We start from the raw sequence: 15,635 nt of genomic DNA on the forward strand, positions 1-15,635 counted from the left end.
ATTGGGATTGTGATAGGCTCGCTTCAATACTCATAAGCACTCATACCAGACTAATACCGATACTGACTTAAGATAGTGGAGGCAGAACAATCCGGGGATACCAACTACTTTTTATACTCTTGACTCTGTATATCAGGTAGTATCTCTACGTGGCATTCTCAATTGGAACACAACCCAGATACAACTATCCCTACTCTGCAAGTCACATACTCTAGCATCAATACTACTCCTACTGCTACAACCGGAGCACTCTGATCCTACCGGCGAGCTTGACTGCAGCATCCCTGCATGTGAACAAGTTGATTGGCCGCCACCACGTCATAAGGTTGCACTTGAGACCGTGCCATTCCGATTCTTGAATATTAACTAATTTATTACTTTATACTCCTTGAGATTATTTTTATTATCACTTCGTACTTCTTGTATCTCTCTCTCTCTATCAATGTGTCAGTGTCAGTGTGCATCTGTGCATTCCCTCTACTAGCTTATATATAAGCTAGTCCCGTCATTCTTTCTCTACTCATATCTGTCTTTAGACTTGGATTCCACATTCTATCTATACATCTCCTACTTTATATATAAAAACTACTAGACTAGAAAGATACTACTATACTATTATATACACCATGCGCCACTTCGACACCTGGATCCTCCGCGACCCCTACTCTATCTTCCACTACTATCCCACCGGCAAACGATGGCCAGAATCCATCCGCGAATTGATCCAATCTCGTCAAATATGCAGTCCTCCCTCCTCTGCCAACAATGATGCCATACCAGCAGCAATACCAGCAGACAGCACCTCCCAACCAACCAGCTCCTTCTTTCAACGTCTGCCCCCCGAAATCCGCCTCATGATCTACGCCTACGTCTTCAACGACTCCCCCAACACCACTCCCACCCCCAATGACTCTATAACAAACACAACCATCCACCTCGTCCAAATCCGCAACAAAATTCACCACGTCCGCTGCACGCACCCCTCCCCGCTGGACAAACACCGCCAATGCTGTCCCCAGACCATGGCTAGATGGCGCACCTCGCCTACCACCACTACCACCACGATCCCCAAGCCCATCACCACCACCACCATCACCAAAGGAGGAGCAGTCACATCTCCAGCAAAAGCCACCGACACAAACAGCTCCCTCTACCCACACACTCACCCCTCCCTATCCCCTACCCTCTCGAAAAATACCACTTCCCCACTCCTCACCTGCCGAGCCATGTACCTCGAGTCCGCACCCCTGCTCTACTCCCTCACCACCATCGACACGGACGACCTGTACACTTTCCTCTCGTTCATTAATACCATATCCCCCCACCTGCGGAAATATATCAGGTCCCTCACGGTGCAGTATACACCCATCTGGCAGCCCATGGCGGGCCAGGAGTATCCCTTCTCCGTGTATACGCATACGCATAATGATATGCTGTGGGGTGGGTTCTGGGATGCCGTGGCGAGGAAGTGTCCCGGGTTGGAGAGGGTCCGGTTGGGGTTGGATTTGGGGACTGTGTTTGCTGTTAATAATAACATTGGAGGTGGAGGTGGGATGTCGGTGACGGGTGGGAATATGGTCAGTTTTGGGACGGAGGAGGAGTGGGTGAGGCCGTTGTTACGTGTCAGGGGGTTGAAGAGTTTCGAGTTGGGGGTGATGGTGAGGTGTGATCGGTTGGCGAGACGCGTATTGGAGAATGGGTTGGTTAGGGATGTGCAGGTTCTCAGGGAGAGGTTGATGGAGGTGATGTGTGGGGAGAGGAATAGACATGTGAACGATGAGGAGGATGGGGTGAGTGAACGGAGGAGGGGGAGGTTGGCTATTATGGCTGCTTGATGAAGGAAAGAAAGTGATCCTTTAAGCGTTTTGTTGCATGATAGATACCCTTGTTTTGTTGTTTGTGCGCAGTGATACACGATAGAAGTCAGTACTCACTATATAAACTGCATACTGCTACTACACTTCTCGTATCCATGAATGAATTAGCCCTCTATCAATCAATCTAGCTGTACATTACCATCCATCCATCCATCCATCCACCATCCATCTTATGCCCCGAAGAAAAGAAAAAGAATATGCAATTTACCAAAAATACCCAATCAACCAACAACCCATTAAACATACCTATCCAGACATCATTACTCATTAACTCGGTCAGAAAGGAAAAAGAAATATAAAATAAAACATCTATTCCTTTTCTTTTTTTCCAACGCTACCGTGAGCTAATGAAAATAAAGTCCTCGCTTAACTTACATCGATCGTTGCAACAAGTCAGAAACACAGACCTCTTCATCAGTCTGGGGTCTGATGAAAAATCGTAAATGATTAATCAATCAAGCGTGATGCTGCTCATGCTCCTGCTGCTGGAGCTGTTGCTGCAATGCCTCCGTGCTGCGTTCCACCTCCGAATCGTGCTCTTCCTCGCTGGTGGGTGATGGTGCTCGGCTGCCCACGAGAGAACGGCGACTGCGCATCTACATTGGAGTTAGAATTAATTCAATCCCACGGAATACAAGAATCGAGAGCACCTACCCATGCGCGAACACCCCCAATCAATCCCAAACTGTAGCCCGTTGCAAAGTCCGGCTCGTTCCGACCATTGCCGATTGTGCTCTCCGGACGTCCCAGCGCCTCCACCCGAGAAACGTGCGCCTTGCTACCCAGCACAGGACTGGTGACACCGCTGCGCGAGCCGCCCAGATCCACGCTGTTGCGCGCGCTCGATAGCGGGCTGTTGGGCCGGCTGTTTTGCCAGAACTGGCGCAGCTCCCGACCCAATTCTTGGCCTGTCGTAGTCCAGTTAGACCGGATGCTGTCCCGGAGCTCATTCACGTGGCGCTTAATCTCCAGCTCATTCTTCTTCAGCCATGACACATTCAGTTCCTGTCGTGAAGCACCGCGCTTGAACTGTCGAGAAATGTACTGATCGTAATCGCGAACAATTCTGTAACTGCATGAGCCCCAATCTTAACACATCGCTTTAAGCAGGATAACTCACCTGGTGATAATGCCCGTTGTGCTCACACCCTCTGTCCGCTGTGTAGCCAAGAACTTTCCTTGAGCCTTGATCGGCGCATAGATGTCATCTCCCTCGTCTGCACCATATGGCAAATCGTCATGCGCAACGTAGTCAATCTGGTGGGCATCGATGAATTCCGGCGTCACAATCCAGGGGCAATTGGGAATCACTTCATCCACCCATCTGCAATGGCGGATACTCTCTGCACGCTCCGCACCGCTCAAGACTGTCAGTCCTTTGCGCTTATGTGTTTCCTCGTCTCCGGTAACTCCGACAATCAAATGCACGTCAGGGAACGCCTTCTTCGCCTGTTCCAGTTGCCGCATGTGTCTGCACACCTCATGATTAGCACTCTGTCCATATAAGCCGCATGGCCGATACATACCCCACATGGAACAGATCAAACACGCCGTCCGCATATACGCGCACCGGCCGTCCCGTTGGCGGAGGGTTGGTGTGATAACCGACGGGATCCTTAAGTCCAGCACGCTCGGGGGGGCTCATCAACGGCTCCGATGTGTCTACCTGCAAGCCCGGCCGGCTCTTGCTCCGACTCTCAATGTCACTGCTGGCCACGGTGGTCTCGGATGGCTCGCCCGGATCCTCCTTGCTAAGGGCCGATGGTGCGTCGGGGAGGTCGCCATTGGAAATTGGAACGTGACCTTCACTGGTGGACGCCTTGCGGGCCCGCTTGGTCGGCGGAACGGTGCCGGCAGAGGTGACATCGAGAGACGATTGCTTCTTGTGCTTGCTGGGCAAGGGAATGGCGGAGCCTGTGGACTCGTCGCCTTCCTCACCGGACGCGTCGCGAGAGGAGGGTTGCAAAAGTTCTGCAGGGGATGGAATGGCGGCATTGGCGGAAAGATGTTGGGAACCGCTGCGCTTGCGTTTACTCGAAGATTGGGGGGAGGACATGATGGCCGACCGAGGGAGCACAGCTCGACTTCTGTCAATAAAAAAAAAATTACACGGAAAAGAAGAAGCTGAGGAGGAGGAGCGAAAGGGAAGAGGATAAGAAATTAATCCACTAGGCGACAGGTGAGACAAGAGGACAGAAAAGCAGGACGGAGAGGATGTGGAGGAGGGAAGAGGAGCACGGGAGGGCCCGGGGATGGGATCCAAAACACAAGAGGAGAAGGATGGATTCCCTCAACAAACCATGGGGGGAATGGCGGAGGGGAAAAGGAAGAGGAAAAGGAAGAGAGAGAGCGAGAGCGAGAGAGAGAGAGAGAGTAAGAAGAGGAAGAAGAAACTAGAGCAGGACCCTTGACAGACGGGCGATGGAGCAAGCAAGACAAGGGGAAAGAAACCGACCGAAAGTATCGCGGATCCGAAACTAGAGCGCAGACTAAAAAAGGCAAGAATCCCAAAATCTTCCCGACCGGGAATATTGATTCATGTATTGTACCTTACTCAAACTCGACTGATCTCGTCCGATATACTGACCGCTTACCAGTTACTGGGTCGCTAGTGACCGCGAGCAATTGCTAAATACTGCTAGATACTGCTAAAATACTGGCATTGCCCACAGTGGGGCAAGCAAGCAAGACAAGACCGTCACGTATGGTCCTGCCCCAACAATCATCCTCCATCACGGGACTGCGGCGGGCCCTCCCATTCGCTCGGCTCATCCAAAGTACCATACGGTGTACCTCAATCAGGCCTTTTTTGCGAAGTAGCTAGCTGCTCGATACTCCTGTTACTACTACTGACTCCTCTCTACTACTACACGCATCCCCACATCTCTTGTCGCAATTGACTTCCGGACGGTGTCAACACTCTTGCACAGCCAAGTTTCTATATGCATACGATATAATTTAAGAAACGAAAAAGAGGAAAAGAAAAAGATTCAACATACACGGCTCGCTTCCATCCCGGTTCCAGAAACTCCGCTGCTGAAGCAAGCATTCGACGAGTTTGCCTTACCCGACCCCGGACTTATAAAAACTGTACGTCATGCCATCGTGGAATACCTCTCCCCCCGGGACGCCATATATGGTGTGCAACTCCGCTATTTTCCTCCCCTCCCTGACCTGATCGAACTGGTTACAACATACCAATGTCGCGCTCAAGCCGGGACATCGCAAGGGCTGTCCCACCGGTAAATTCCAGGTTGCAGCTGAGGTGGACACGGCATCACATCGTCAAGGAGCAGGGAAGACACAAAGACAATAAGAAAAAGAAACGAAAAAATGGGACAATCATGGAAAATATCATGGTTCATCAACAGTGGGCGTTTTGTGCGGTATCTTGTTCATGGCATGAAACAGACGTACTCTCGTGAGGCCGGCCGCTCGCGGCTCTGCAATAAAACTGGTAAACATAAACGAAACCCTCCGACCCGATTCCCATGCATCCACCCCGCAACCAATGCCGAAACGTTGAGTGACTTTGGACTTCCTTCTCGATAAAGGTCACCTCGCGATTGGGTTCCACTGCCTCTGAAACCACTAGGCCATTTCAAAAAGGGAGTAAGGCTGGAGTATAATAGATAGAAGGGGGGGAAAGTTCGACGTGAGGAAGCCTGGCGCTTCCGAAGGGGCAAGGCAGAAAGAAGTCCACGTAAATGTAAGGAAATAGGTAAAAACGGGCACAGTCGTAGAATCACACACAGGTGGTTTTCAAAGAACCAAAATAAGGAAAAAAGGGCAAAAGGTAACAAGCGCGGCAAGGGGAAAAAAAGGAGGAAAAAAAAAGAAAAGACACATTAAGGAGAAATGCAAGAGATCCATCATGACTACGAACTCGTAGGCTTTTGCGGCGTTCCAGGGCCACTGCCGGACGAACCCTCCGCGGTGGTAGACGGCGACTCCGATATCTCAGCGGCGTCCGTTCGGGAAGTATCCTTAGACTGAGGCCCAGGAGTTCCCTCTCGTTCATTCCGAGCCGCATCAGGCGAATCACGGTGCACCTGATTGACAAGGTCCTGGTCTTCCTCAGCCTGATCAAAGAGTTCGTCATCGTTCTGCTCCGGAATCAATTCAGTGCCGTCCCCCAAGAGGATGATGCGGCCCGAGCGGACGCTGAAGCCACGCGCACGGTCGTTTTCCATGTCAAAGTCATCCGGGTTCTCCTCGAATTGATTCCGGATACCGGGGCCGCGGAACTCAGCTGCACCCCCCGTTCAGTCAGTAGGGATTGGAATTGGAGGCCGTGGGATCCTCGAGAGACTTGCCGTACTCGGGCGGAGCGCAAGGGCCGTCGCCGTTCGCCACGCGCTCAGCGATCTGGTTGTACCACTCCTCTTTGGTCCTACCGTTCAGGAGACCGATGATGACCATTGTCATGTTGTCGCAGCCAACGCCGCCGGTTTCACTGTTGGAGGCCAGGCAGTTGTCCATCATGTTCTCACAGATCCGATACAGATCCTGCTTCGCGGCAATCCCACGGCGGACGAATTCCACCACTGATTGGGAGGACTGACAATCCCAGATACCTGCAATTTCGAAAAGTTAGCGATCTTCAAGACCCTCACCCCCTCATCACCAGAGTAAGACCCACCGTCACAGGCAATTACGAGGAACTCGTCATCGTCACTGAGATCGTGCACAGTGACGTCGGGATAGGCAGTGACGATCTGCTGCTCAGGAGACAACTCGGGGCTCTTCTTGAACTCGAAGTCACCAATGGCCCGCGACAAGGCCAGGTTGCCGTTGACACGGCCAAAGTCAACGAAACCACCAGCAGCGCTGATACGGGCTTTCTCGCCTGTTTTTATTTGGTCATGTCAGCATCATCAAAACTGGTCGGTAATCGAGATGCGGGGTATGTGTACCTTCGTTCTGAGGCTTGTGGTCAAATGACAGAGGCTTTGCGCGACCCTTGACACCCAGTACAGAGCGAGAATCACCAGCATTGGCCTAGAACCAGTCAACGAATGAACCAAACCCAACGTCGTCTCCAAATCGGCCATGGCTAGAATACATACCACCCAGATCTTGTGCTTCGAGATAACGCTGACGGCTGCGGTGCAGCCAGACACTTCCTCCTCATATTTCGGGTCTAGCTGGGTCAGTTCGTTGCTACCTCGGAGGGACAGGAAACAGGAAGGAAAGGGAGAGGCGGGTGGGAAGGTTGCCCCAACTCCGATCATAGCGCTCACGAACCTTCCAAAATAGCCCGGTCGGTAGCGAGGAAGCCATCCTTCAGGGCCTGTTCGATATCACCTTTGGCAAAGGAGTCCTGCTTCGCGACGATCTTGTGGACGTTTTCTCCGGCGAATAATGCTACTTTGTCTCCACCGTGCCCGTCATATACACCAAAGAAAGCGAGTCGTTTATCGGGGTCGGTCGGCTTTTCATCCTGCTCGGAGTACTTGGCCTGGAGGTCGAGGACAGCGGCATGGGCATCCTCCATGCTGATTCGCCATCCTTGCATGGCGGAAACACCGTATATACAGCACTCATCTTGACCTTCAGCGGAAGTCTAGATAGCACCGAATGTGGTTAGTGAGGATGTAGGAAATCGAAAAGAGGTCCGGAACACAATGGAATGGTGACAGGTCATCCGCCCGAAACCGCGTGCAGGAAATTTTCATCATCCTGTGGAGGAACCCCGCAGGGGGGATGATCACCACATTGCAGGCGCGACACACAAGAGGAGGGGTGAAAAAGAACGCTGTAGCAAATAAAACTTTTGGGCAGTGATCATGTTGGACAAACGATAGAAAAAGGGAGTATGGGCGGGTATGGCACAGAATGGCAACGCGGATGGTGGGCAGATTGGAATGGCGTAAGATGCGTGCAGTGTGGGGGAGGATCAAAGACCAGACAGGCAAACGCAATGCTTCAGGTTTCACTCACCTTATCGACCACGGGCTCGGACAAGGTCTGACCCATGATTTCTAGTGGATCACAATTGAAATGTTCACGAAGATAAAAGGCCCGTTACAGACATACACACCACCGAGGAGGGGAGGGGAAAAGGATAAGAAAGGGAAAAAGTGGAAAAACCGGCGGATTCTTTTTGGGGGGGGGAAGACGAGGGGAGGGGATGGGGAGGGAAGAGGCAGCAGATCAGGTGAAAGGAAGAGATTAGGTTGGCTTTGAGGGCAAGGGCAGAATGACTATTCGGGAGGCGGCAAGCGGGAATGGACCAGCAGAAAAGCCTGAGCAGATCTGATGATGGAGAAAGACAGGGAGAGAGAGAGGGGGGTAATTAGAGGGACCAAAGTGTGTGAGGATTTAGTGTGTCTCCGGAGTGCTGTGGAAGGTTAGTTAAGTTCCGGACTTGGTGGTGTAATAATAATAACAGCACCTAACTAGCTACTAATACGTAGTAGTGGTAGAGGTAGTGTAGTAGCCTGTCTGCCTACCTATCATTCGGGGGAGTGGGGAAAGCCGATTCAACGATGACGATAGCTCTGGAATTGGGTGAGAAGCAGGGTAATATAACAGACAAACAAATAGGACCGACAATTGGGAACACTAAATAATGACACAAGGGACCGAGGGGAGGAACTGGGTTCAAGTTAGGAGAAGATGGTGTCACAGGAAGGGGAAGAGATTTTCTGCACGATAATGAGTAGACTAATGGGCATCAGGCATTATCTGACCATCTGTTAGAGAAAAGAATCAATCACAAGGGCGTCAGCCGCAGGCAGAGACAGCAGCCGAGCAGGCAGAGAAGCGCACGCATGTACCTCCAGGGTACCTCCACTCCGTTGGGGAGAAAGGTAAGGTACTCTCACGGTACTTCCCCCGTACGGTTACGGCCCTGCTCGCATGCGGCAGGCGGTAGGCCCGAAAAGGGAAGAGCCGGGGATGAAGTCTGCCAGTCGCGTGCCTTTTCCTGGATGCGGCAATTGATATTACAGTAATTGAATAATGACGAAAACCCCTTGGCGTCGGCTGACCCGAACTTTTTCACCCATCAACTCAAGCCACAATTCGAGCTACTTCTCCTCCCCCTACGTCTCTAGTACCTGCTGGAAGATAATAGATGATGTGCCTACTGTTACAGCTCCTGCAAAGGTAGCATCTCTACAGCATGAAAACTCATTCACTTGCAGATGAAATACGTATTGCCAATTAAAGACCTTCCGGTGGAGCTGACACACTGTAGCTCAGCCCATGTCTAACTTCAAGCAAGAACATCGTCCGTGCCACGATTCCCATTGACTTTCAATGCTTTGTTAGATTGTCAGTTGGTTGGCAAGGTACCGGGGTTCTGGGTTAACTACCAAATGTATGGATTTCTAAAGGACTGGCTCGTGCTAGTATAATGAAAGTCTCAAAACGCGCTACTACTGGGTTATACAGTGGGAGATCTGACCCATGCATCTGGGTACGTGTTCATACATGCAAACTAAGCTGCTCCGGTAAATACCCTCCTGCCGCCTACATTCAACTACAGGCCGTCTATGAGTTCTCTCTATGCCTTGCTTGCTTGCTCTGCTGCTTGCCAGCCAGCCAGCCAGCCAGTTGCCTACTTATTCCCCGACAGTCCAAACCTAAGCAGCTTACTATTTAGCTCTTGCAAGGGACCGGGGCTGTTTAATTCAATCATGACTATTCGGGACTTATTGGGGACCGAGAAACAGCATTGACCGATTTATGATGAAACGCTGATAATACCCACTGGCCTTGGAGGCCTTTTAGGCAGTCGTTGTGTAGAAAGTGAGTACATAAGCGTAACGGTTGGAGCGTGGTCATGTGGCAGGACGATTTTCTTTAGTCTAGTAGAGTCGCACCTGCTCTGCCTCTTAACTAAGTTACTACTCCATACTTTCACTGCTTTCCTAGTGAAGTCTCTTCCCCAGACCGCTCCTTGGAAGATTCCAGTAGCAAGGCCATTGCGGATTGATACTATCTCACCTGGAGGTTCAACTCTGAAATTGTCACGTCTCACTCCGGACTGGTGTCCATGTTGTCTCTTCTACCTACTAGAAGAGCCTATACCACTACTGCCAGTAAGTCCATCTGCCGCTGTCGCTGTCGCTGCCCTGAGTATCTCCGCTTGTTCTCTCTCTCTCTGAGGACATTCAGGCCTGTTGTCATGCTCTTATATGATCAACCTTGATCACTTGTTCCCCATACAATGCAGCTGACGTGGCACTAACTGTCATCGACAGCCAGGGGCTGATGGCTAGACCTAGCCCTGGACTTGGAGACAATACACCGTCAGGATGGTTGCTGCAAACAGGATAACTCCTGCCATCCATGGCAGCCCCATCCACACCCCTTCCCAGGCCATCCCTGCTCGAAACAATCCAGCTAGGAGTGGCCCAGATATCATGAGTCCAGCTCCCTGTGTCAGCGTTATGGTCGTATTAAGGAGTCCCACATGCGATGGCCCAACCAAAGCACTCCCGACGCTGCGCAGAGCGGCGTAGAACCCCCCTCCAAAAGCAACCAGAGCAACTCCTACAACGAACACTGCTGGATGAGATGCCACGCACATGAAGACAAAAGCAGCCATCAACAGACATGCGCAGCCTAGCGCCATTCTAATGTCTCTCTGCACGGGTGACAAATATCGGTCGAGGATCTTCGTAGCTATCGGAAGGACGAGCATCAAAGCGAAGCAATTGATTATCCCCTTAACGCATATAAGAAGGCTCGCCTTGGAAATCATATCAGCATACCAAAAGACTTGAAGTACTTGTACATTTTGCCGAGATATCATACCTCTGCTAAGCTCCATGAAAAGCGTTTGGAGACATATTGGAGCATGAAAGGAACTGCTTCGATTCCATAGCTCGAAAAGAAGAATGCGATGGAGATGACCAGAGCACCTGGATACTCGCAGATGAACTCGTGCAGCTGAGCGATCTGTGAGCGAGCAAAGTGTACTACACTTGTCCATGTGAATGCTGATGATCGCTTTGAGTGGCCTGCCGTCTCCGGCTGGACATCATTGACGGTGTTTATTGAGGGCGCTGGTTTAGTCTCCGGCAACCAGAGGATTGCAAACAAGCTACCGATCTCGCAGGCTAGTCCCAGCATCCAAGGTATCCAGGCGTTCGATGACATCATCCAGGCACTTAAGGGAACAGCAACAATTTCTGACAGTAGTATACTTGCCGACAAGATGAAATAGGCATTCGAACTAAAAGGGGCCCTTGATTAGTGAAGGGACTGTGAACAGGGTTGGCCAGATTTCAGTACCGTTTCTCTATAGGGAAAACATCCGCGATGATGGTGAAAGCCACGGAGGTAGTTATCTGAGAACCACCACCAAGAATCTGAAATATTGGTGTAAACCAAATTGCTCGTGGTGGGATGGTCGCATGATACCAGGCTTTTATATCGGAGTTAGCCTGTCCCTTCACATTGCAAGGCAAGCTTTACCTACCGATAACTCTGATCGCCATCTCCTCCAAGACAGCCCCAGCCAGGCTCAGAAATAGGACTGGTATACGACCAACGCGGTCTGCCATGAGTCCATATGGAAGTGCCAGAACAATGCTTGGAAGCTGGTCAAAGGTGCTCATCCAACCTTTGAGCAATGCTAGCTCACCCTGCACATCAGCAGCCTTACAAGCCGAAGGAGATACTGAAGGGAGACCCCTGCCGGGGGTGTTATCAAAGACCTCCGGATGCAAGCGCTGGCAGATGTTCAACTCGTATATCTGAAGTTGGGGAGCAACGGAGATGTAGTTGCCGATATCGACAGTGACTGTTATGAGGCACGCAAGGAATAAGACCCGCTGGGCTCTACGCGTAACACTTTTTGGCTGTACAGGGGATTCATTGTGCCCAGATAAAAGAGAAGTTGTTTCAGAAGGTGTCTCTGGTTGATCAGAAGCAATGGTCATGATGAAGGAATCCTAGGCTTGAGTTGAATAGGAATGCCCCAAACTCAAAGGGCCAAGAGGCTGAGGGAAGAAATAAGAACCCCCTCCGCCTGAGAGATGACGATGAGAATGGGCTTTGATAAGCCTCGTTCCCCAAATGACGCTAAAGGGAACGGCCATCACGCTGGCCAAAGGATCCGACCTACCTTAGTAGGGGCTAGATGGATCGGTCGGCGACACATGGGCGCTTTTCCGGCGTCCGATAAGCGGGAACAAGAGTTTACCGCTGTTTACTGGCCCATTGTTGTGGTGGCCTAATGCAAGTGATATATTAACTGGATTGATTATTTAGCTAAACACTACTGGGCACTAGGCGCAGAACCGTCCAACGGTTCGAGGGTCAACAAAGAAACCAAATTCAGAATCCATGGATATCACGCTCGCCGAACACTTTTCTAAACGACCTGGTCGACAGTGAAGCAAAACCCTAAAACAAATATGAACATAAATACTGAGCATTGCGATTGTCACTCCATTCACAAGAAGCCTGCGTTGTTTCTCGAGCTTCCTGCCGGTTCCCTTTGCATACTGTGCAATTCTTCCCATTCCCGCTCCACGGCCCGGTTCAAGCTCACTCGGCGTGATTTGGAATCGAAGGGGATAGAGTAAAGTGAAGGGCTTTTCCGTGACGCCTGGCCGGCGCCAGCTATGTCTCCGTGCGTGTAGAAGCCGGTCTGATACCAAGGGCGTGAGCTCCCGCCGAGCTGCCGCTCAGTGGGCGGATCATTCTCTTTCCCCAATCCCGCTCCTTCGAATCGTTTCGGCTCATCCAAGCTCACTTCGCTGTAGAACCGAGGCAGAGGCGCGATCGTCTCAGAATAATTTTGAGCCAGGCTCGATTGGCTGGGCAATTTGCCCACCGGGCGGGGTGGCCCCATGTCTGAAGATTCTTCGGACAGGCTATGTAAATAAGCCGACTGACGATGGTCATCCGTGTAAATGGAGGCAGACATGGCTGTCGACCACGGCCGCTCATGGATCGAGTTCCGATATTCCTCAATGTAGTTGGAACTGGCTACTGTATCGGCTCGACTCGCTGTGCTTCGAGCTCTTTCTAGGGCCCGACAGCCCGATGATGCTCGACGGCCGAACTGACCTGCGAATAGCGGGTTGGACGAATTCCGACTTTTTGCGCGGCTGTGAAGAAATGCCTCTAGAGAGTCCGCTTCAGAGATGGTCGAGTCGTCAGGTTCCACTGTTCGGAGGCTCATTCGTCTGGAATAATCCCCACTCTCTCTCGTTCGAGGTGGCGGTCGTGGAAACAGCGGTGCTAGGTTTCCTACGTCACTCTCATCACTTCCGAACGAAGCCTGTGTGTTCTGCCAGGAAAGACGGACTACGCCATGTCCTGGAGGTCCAAAACCGCCGGCTCCATGTCCGGCACCACTGAGTCGGACTGGAAGCCCGGATGCTACTGTTGATATGCCACTCGACCGTTTGGAATATCTGCGCGATCGGGTAGTCGAATTCCGCTTTAGGGACCTCCTAGGCTGAATGGGCCGAAGGGGCTCTCGCCTCCTGGAACTAGTTGTGGTTGTTCTTCGGTGTAAGGGGGGGCTGTTCTGGAAAGACAGGCGTTTCGGCTGTGCGGGTGCGTCTTCCACTGGTTTGGCCTCTTCGGGTTCGGGCCCCTTGAGAGAAGCGAAACCTCCCCAATCGAATGTAGGATCGGAAAGGGTGTTTTCTTTGCCGGCTGCGTCTGGGGCTTGCTCGTTGCCTTTCGACGGGCTTGAATGCCATAATGGTAGCTCCAGTTTTGGGGGCTCAGATGATTGTGAAGGAATCCTGAGAATTCTCGGAGGCTCGCCATGGGCAGTTTCCTCAAAAGGCCGACCATGCGCAATACCTTCGCCATCTGGCTGAGTCGATAGCGTTTTCTCGGCTTCCTGTCCATCTTGAGGTTTCTTTGTGGCTGCTTTACGCTTGTGCCGCCAGCAGCAGAACAGAAGAAGGGCAGTGCTCAAAAACACAAACGGAACAACGACGGCGATAGCAATAATACCGGCCTTGCCTCCGCGAATGCTGTTCTTTGCATCGGAGGCTGTAGAGTTGGCTGTGCCTGGTCCATTTGTGGTCCCTTCCGACATCGCCTTGATTGTTAATTGCCGAGTGTCCTCTGCGGTACCCTCCCGGGCAGTGAGATTGATATGATAGCTTCCCGGACTGATGTCGGAGGGAACTTGTCCAAAGATCGTCTTGTTGTCACGATTGTAATGGAGCCAGGGAAGATCTTGCCCGAAGTCAACGTCTACCTGGACAGAATCGTTGGCCAAGACAGAGTCGTCAAGGACCAGCATAAAGAACTGCCCGATGATAGCATCGCATACATTTTGATCATTGCGAAAGAATTGAGTGAACTGTAGACTGACGATCAGCGTGGCTACGTCTTGAAATCTATCCGTCACGGTAATCGTGACATTGTTATCGGCGGCGTCTGAAGGGGGAGTGCCGCTCAGAGAAATAGTCTCCTCATCTAGAGACAACCAGTCTGGCGAATCCACCTTAATGTCGGCCAGATCTTTCTTCGTCGTTTCATGTCCATCTAGGGTGAGATTGCTGACAAACTGCGGACTAGTGAACGGCCGTTCTTTTGAGAGGAAGAATGTCTGGGTGCTCCGATTGAACGCCAAGATATGTGGGCTGATGGTCATCTCAAAGGTCATGGTAGCCGCGCTGAACCCAGTCACGTCCGAGGCTATCAGATTGAAGCTGAAGGTTTGAGGTCCACTAGCCGGTGTCGTGCCGGAAAAGCTGAGTGATGCCGGATCGAAAACAATCCACGAGGGTAGCGGTGCGTTGTCCGGAGATGTGCCATAGTAGGCCGTTGATGGGCGCGTGTTGGTGAACGTGTCCGGCCCAAAGGATAATGAGAAAGAGTCGCCAGTGTGTAGGAGGATGGTGTCTGGGGCGGAGGTTGGCCCCATGTCTTCGAGTTGTGAGAACAGCGGCTTTCCCGGTTGCGGTCCGTCGTCTGTTGTTACAATTAATGTGACTTGCATGTCCGCAGATTCCGAGCCATCTGAGGCCACCAGATCAAACGTCGGTGATCCTTGATCATCTTTCTGCGGTGTTCCGGATAGCGTACGGGATTGGCTGTCGACTTCGAGCCATGATGGCGCGTTTGAAAGCGAATATTGTGTGTTATCATCGCTGCCAGCAAAGGTACCCTGCGAGAAAACAAATTCGAATGGCTTCGATACCCGGGCTACCGGAGGTAGCTGTGCGTTAACAGGGTAGCTGGCCTGCAGACCTGCAACAACAGTCACCAGGATGCTGAGGAGAGCCAACGCAAAGAGCGCCATATCTCCTGAGCAAATGGAACGGTCCTGGCAAGTATTCGATAGACGTTCCTATAAATCTCTCAGACGTATCATCCAAGCACAGCTTGAAGTAAGATCTAGACCGGTATGAATCTGAAAAGGAAGAGAGAGGAGAAAAGAGACGAAAGAGATAGAAGGTGGCAGCTGAAAGAGCAAAAGTGGCGGAACAGCCTGCCCTTAGGGCAAAGAGTATGCTCCCAAGGGCCTCCGCGCCCAAGGGCCCATTGGCCACAGGAGAGGCGCGAAGCGTGTGGCCCCTTCTACAGAGCCATACCTGGATATGTTTGACGTCACTGAAGTATGGGAATGGTTAGAGATGGATGGTTCGCGGCGCGGGAGTTCAAGCTCACGTTGCGAATGCACGCGCCTGCAAGGGATGGCTTGCAGGAGTCCACACAGGAGCATAGCCGACCCAACCCCTCCCTCTCAGTAGCGTTCGTATTTCCCGAAGGCTTAAGGGAGGATATTTGACAGGCAAAGCCACCCTAGTTTCCAGCCAA

The 15,635-nt window shown here is 51.6% G+C and overlaps 5 protein-coding genes across 5 annotated transcripts; 1 reads left to right on the forward strand and 4 right to left on the reverse strand.

Annotated features, from left to right (window-relative positions):
• Positions 1 to 387: 387 nt before the first annotated feature.
• BDQ94DRAFT_85466 (uncharacterized protein) lies at positions 388 to 2,164 on the forward strand. Its single transcript, XM_026776692.1, has one exon. It carries the CDS (start codon positions 627 to 629, stop codon positions 1,833 to 1,835), a length of 1,209 nt encoding a protein of 402 aa, XP_026622414.1. The 5' UTR covers positions 388 to 626; the 3' UTR covers positions 1,836 to 2,164.
• Positions 1,960 to 4,447, reverse strand: BDQ94DRAFT_150672 (choline-phosphate cytidylyltransferase). Its single transcript, XM_026767626.1, has 4 exons — positions 3,404 to 4,447; positions 2,998 to 3,348; positions 2,532 to 2,943; positions 1,960 to 2,473 (listed from the first exon to the last, which is right to left on the reverse strand). The coding sequence occupies exons 1-4, from the start codon at positions 3,931 to 3,933 to the stop codon at positions 2,333 to 2,335; spliced, it is 1,434 nt and encodes a 477-aa protein (XP_026622415.1). The 5' UTR covers positions 3,934 to 4,447; the 3' UTR covers positions 1,960 to 2,332.
• A 1,308-nt stretch (positions 4,448 to 5,755) lies between these two features.
• BDQ94DRAFT_162105 (PP2C family serine/threonine-protein phosphatase) lies at positions 5,756 to 7,856 on the reverse strand (the record flags this gene model as incomplete). Its single annotated transcript, XM_026769489.1, has 7 exons — positions 5,756 to 6,129; positions 6,194 to 6,454; positions 6,520 to 6,726; positions 6,794 to 6,878; positions 6,947 to 7,020; positions 7,125 to 7,443; positions 7,821 to 7,856. The coding sequence occupies 7 exons, from the start codon at positions 7,854 to 7,856 to the stop codon at positions 5,756 to 5,758; spliced, it is 1,356 nt and encodes a 451-aa protein (XP_026622416.1).
• A 1,943-nt stretch (positions 7,857 to 9,799) lies between these two features.
• Positions 9,800 to 12,033, reverse strand: BDQ94DRAFT_182383 (MFS transporter). The gene is made up of 4 exons (XM_026774133.1): positions 11,314 to 12,033; positions 11,127 to 11,259; positions 10,647 to 11,067; positions 9,800 to 10,581 (listed from the first exon to the last, which is right to left on the reverse strand). The coding sequence occupies exons 1-4, from the start codon at positions 11,774 to 11,776 to the stop codon at positions 10,111 to 10,113; spliced, it is 1,488 nt and encodes a 495-aa protein (XP_026622417.1). The 5' UTR covers positions 11,777 to 12,033; the 3' UTR covers positions 9,800 to 10,110.
• BDQ94DRAFT_182385 (putative transmembrane glycoprotein) lies at positions 12,034 to 15,117 on the reverse strand (the record flags this gene model as incomplete). The annotated part of the gene is made up of 1 exon (XM_026774134.1): positions 12,034 to 15,117. One exon carries the CDS (start codon positions 15,115 to 15,117, stop codon positions 12,292 to 12,294), a length of 2,826 nt encoding a protein of 941 aa, XP_026622418.1. The 3' UTR covers positions 12,034 to 12,291.
• Between the last annotated feature and the right edge of the window lie 518 nt (positions 15,118 to 15,635).

Source organism: Aspergillus welwitschiae, assembly GCF_003344945.1.
Source record: "Aspergillus welwitschiae strain CBS 139.54b unplaced genomic scaffold BDQ94scaffold_37, whole genome shotgun sequence".
NCBI classification, from domain to species: Eukaryota; Fungi; Ascomycota; class Eurotiomycetes; order Eurotiales; family Aspergillaceae; genus Aspergillus; species Aspergillus welwitschiae.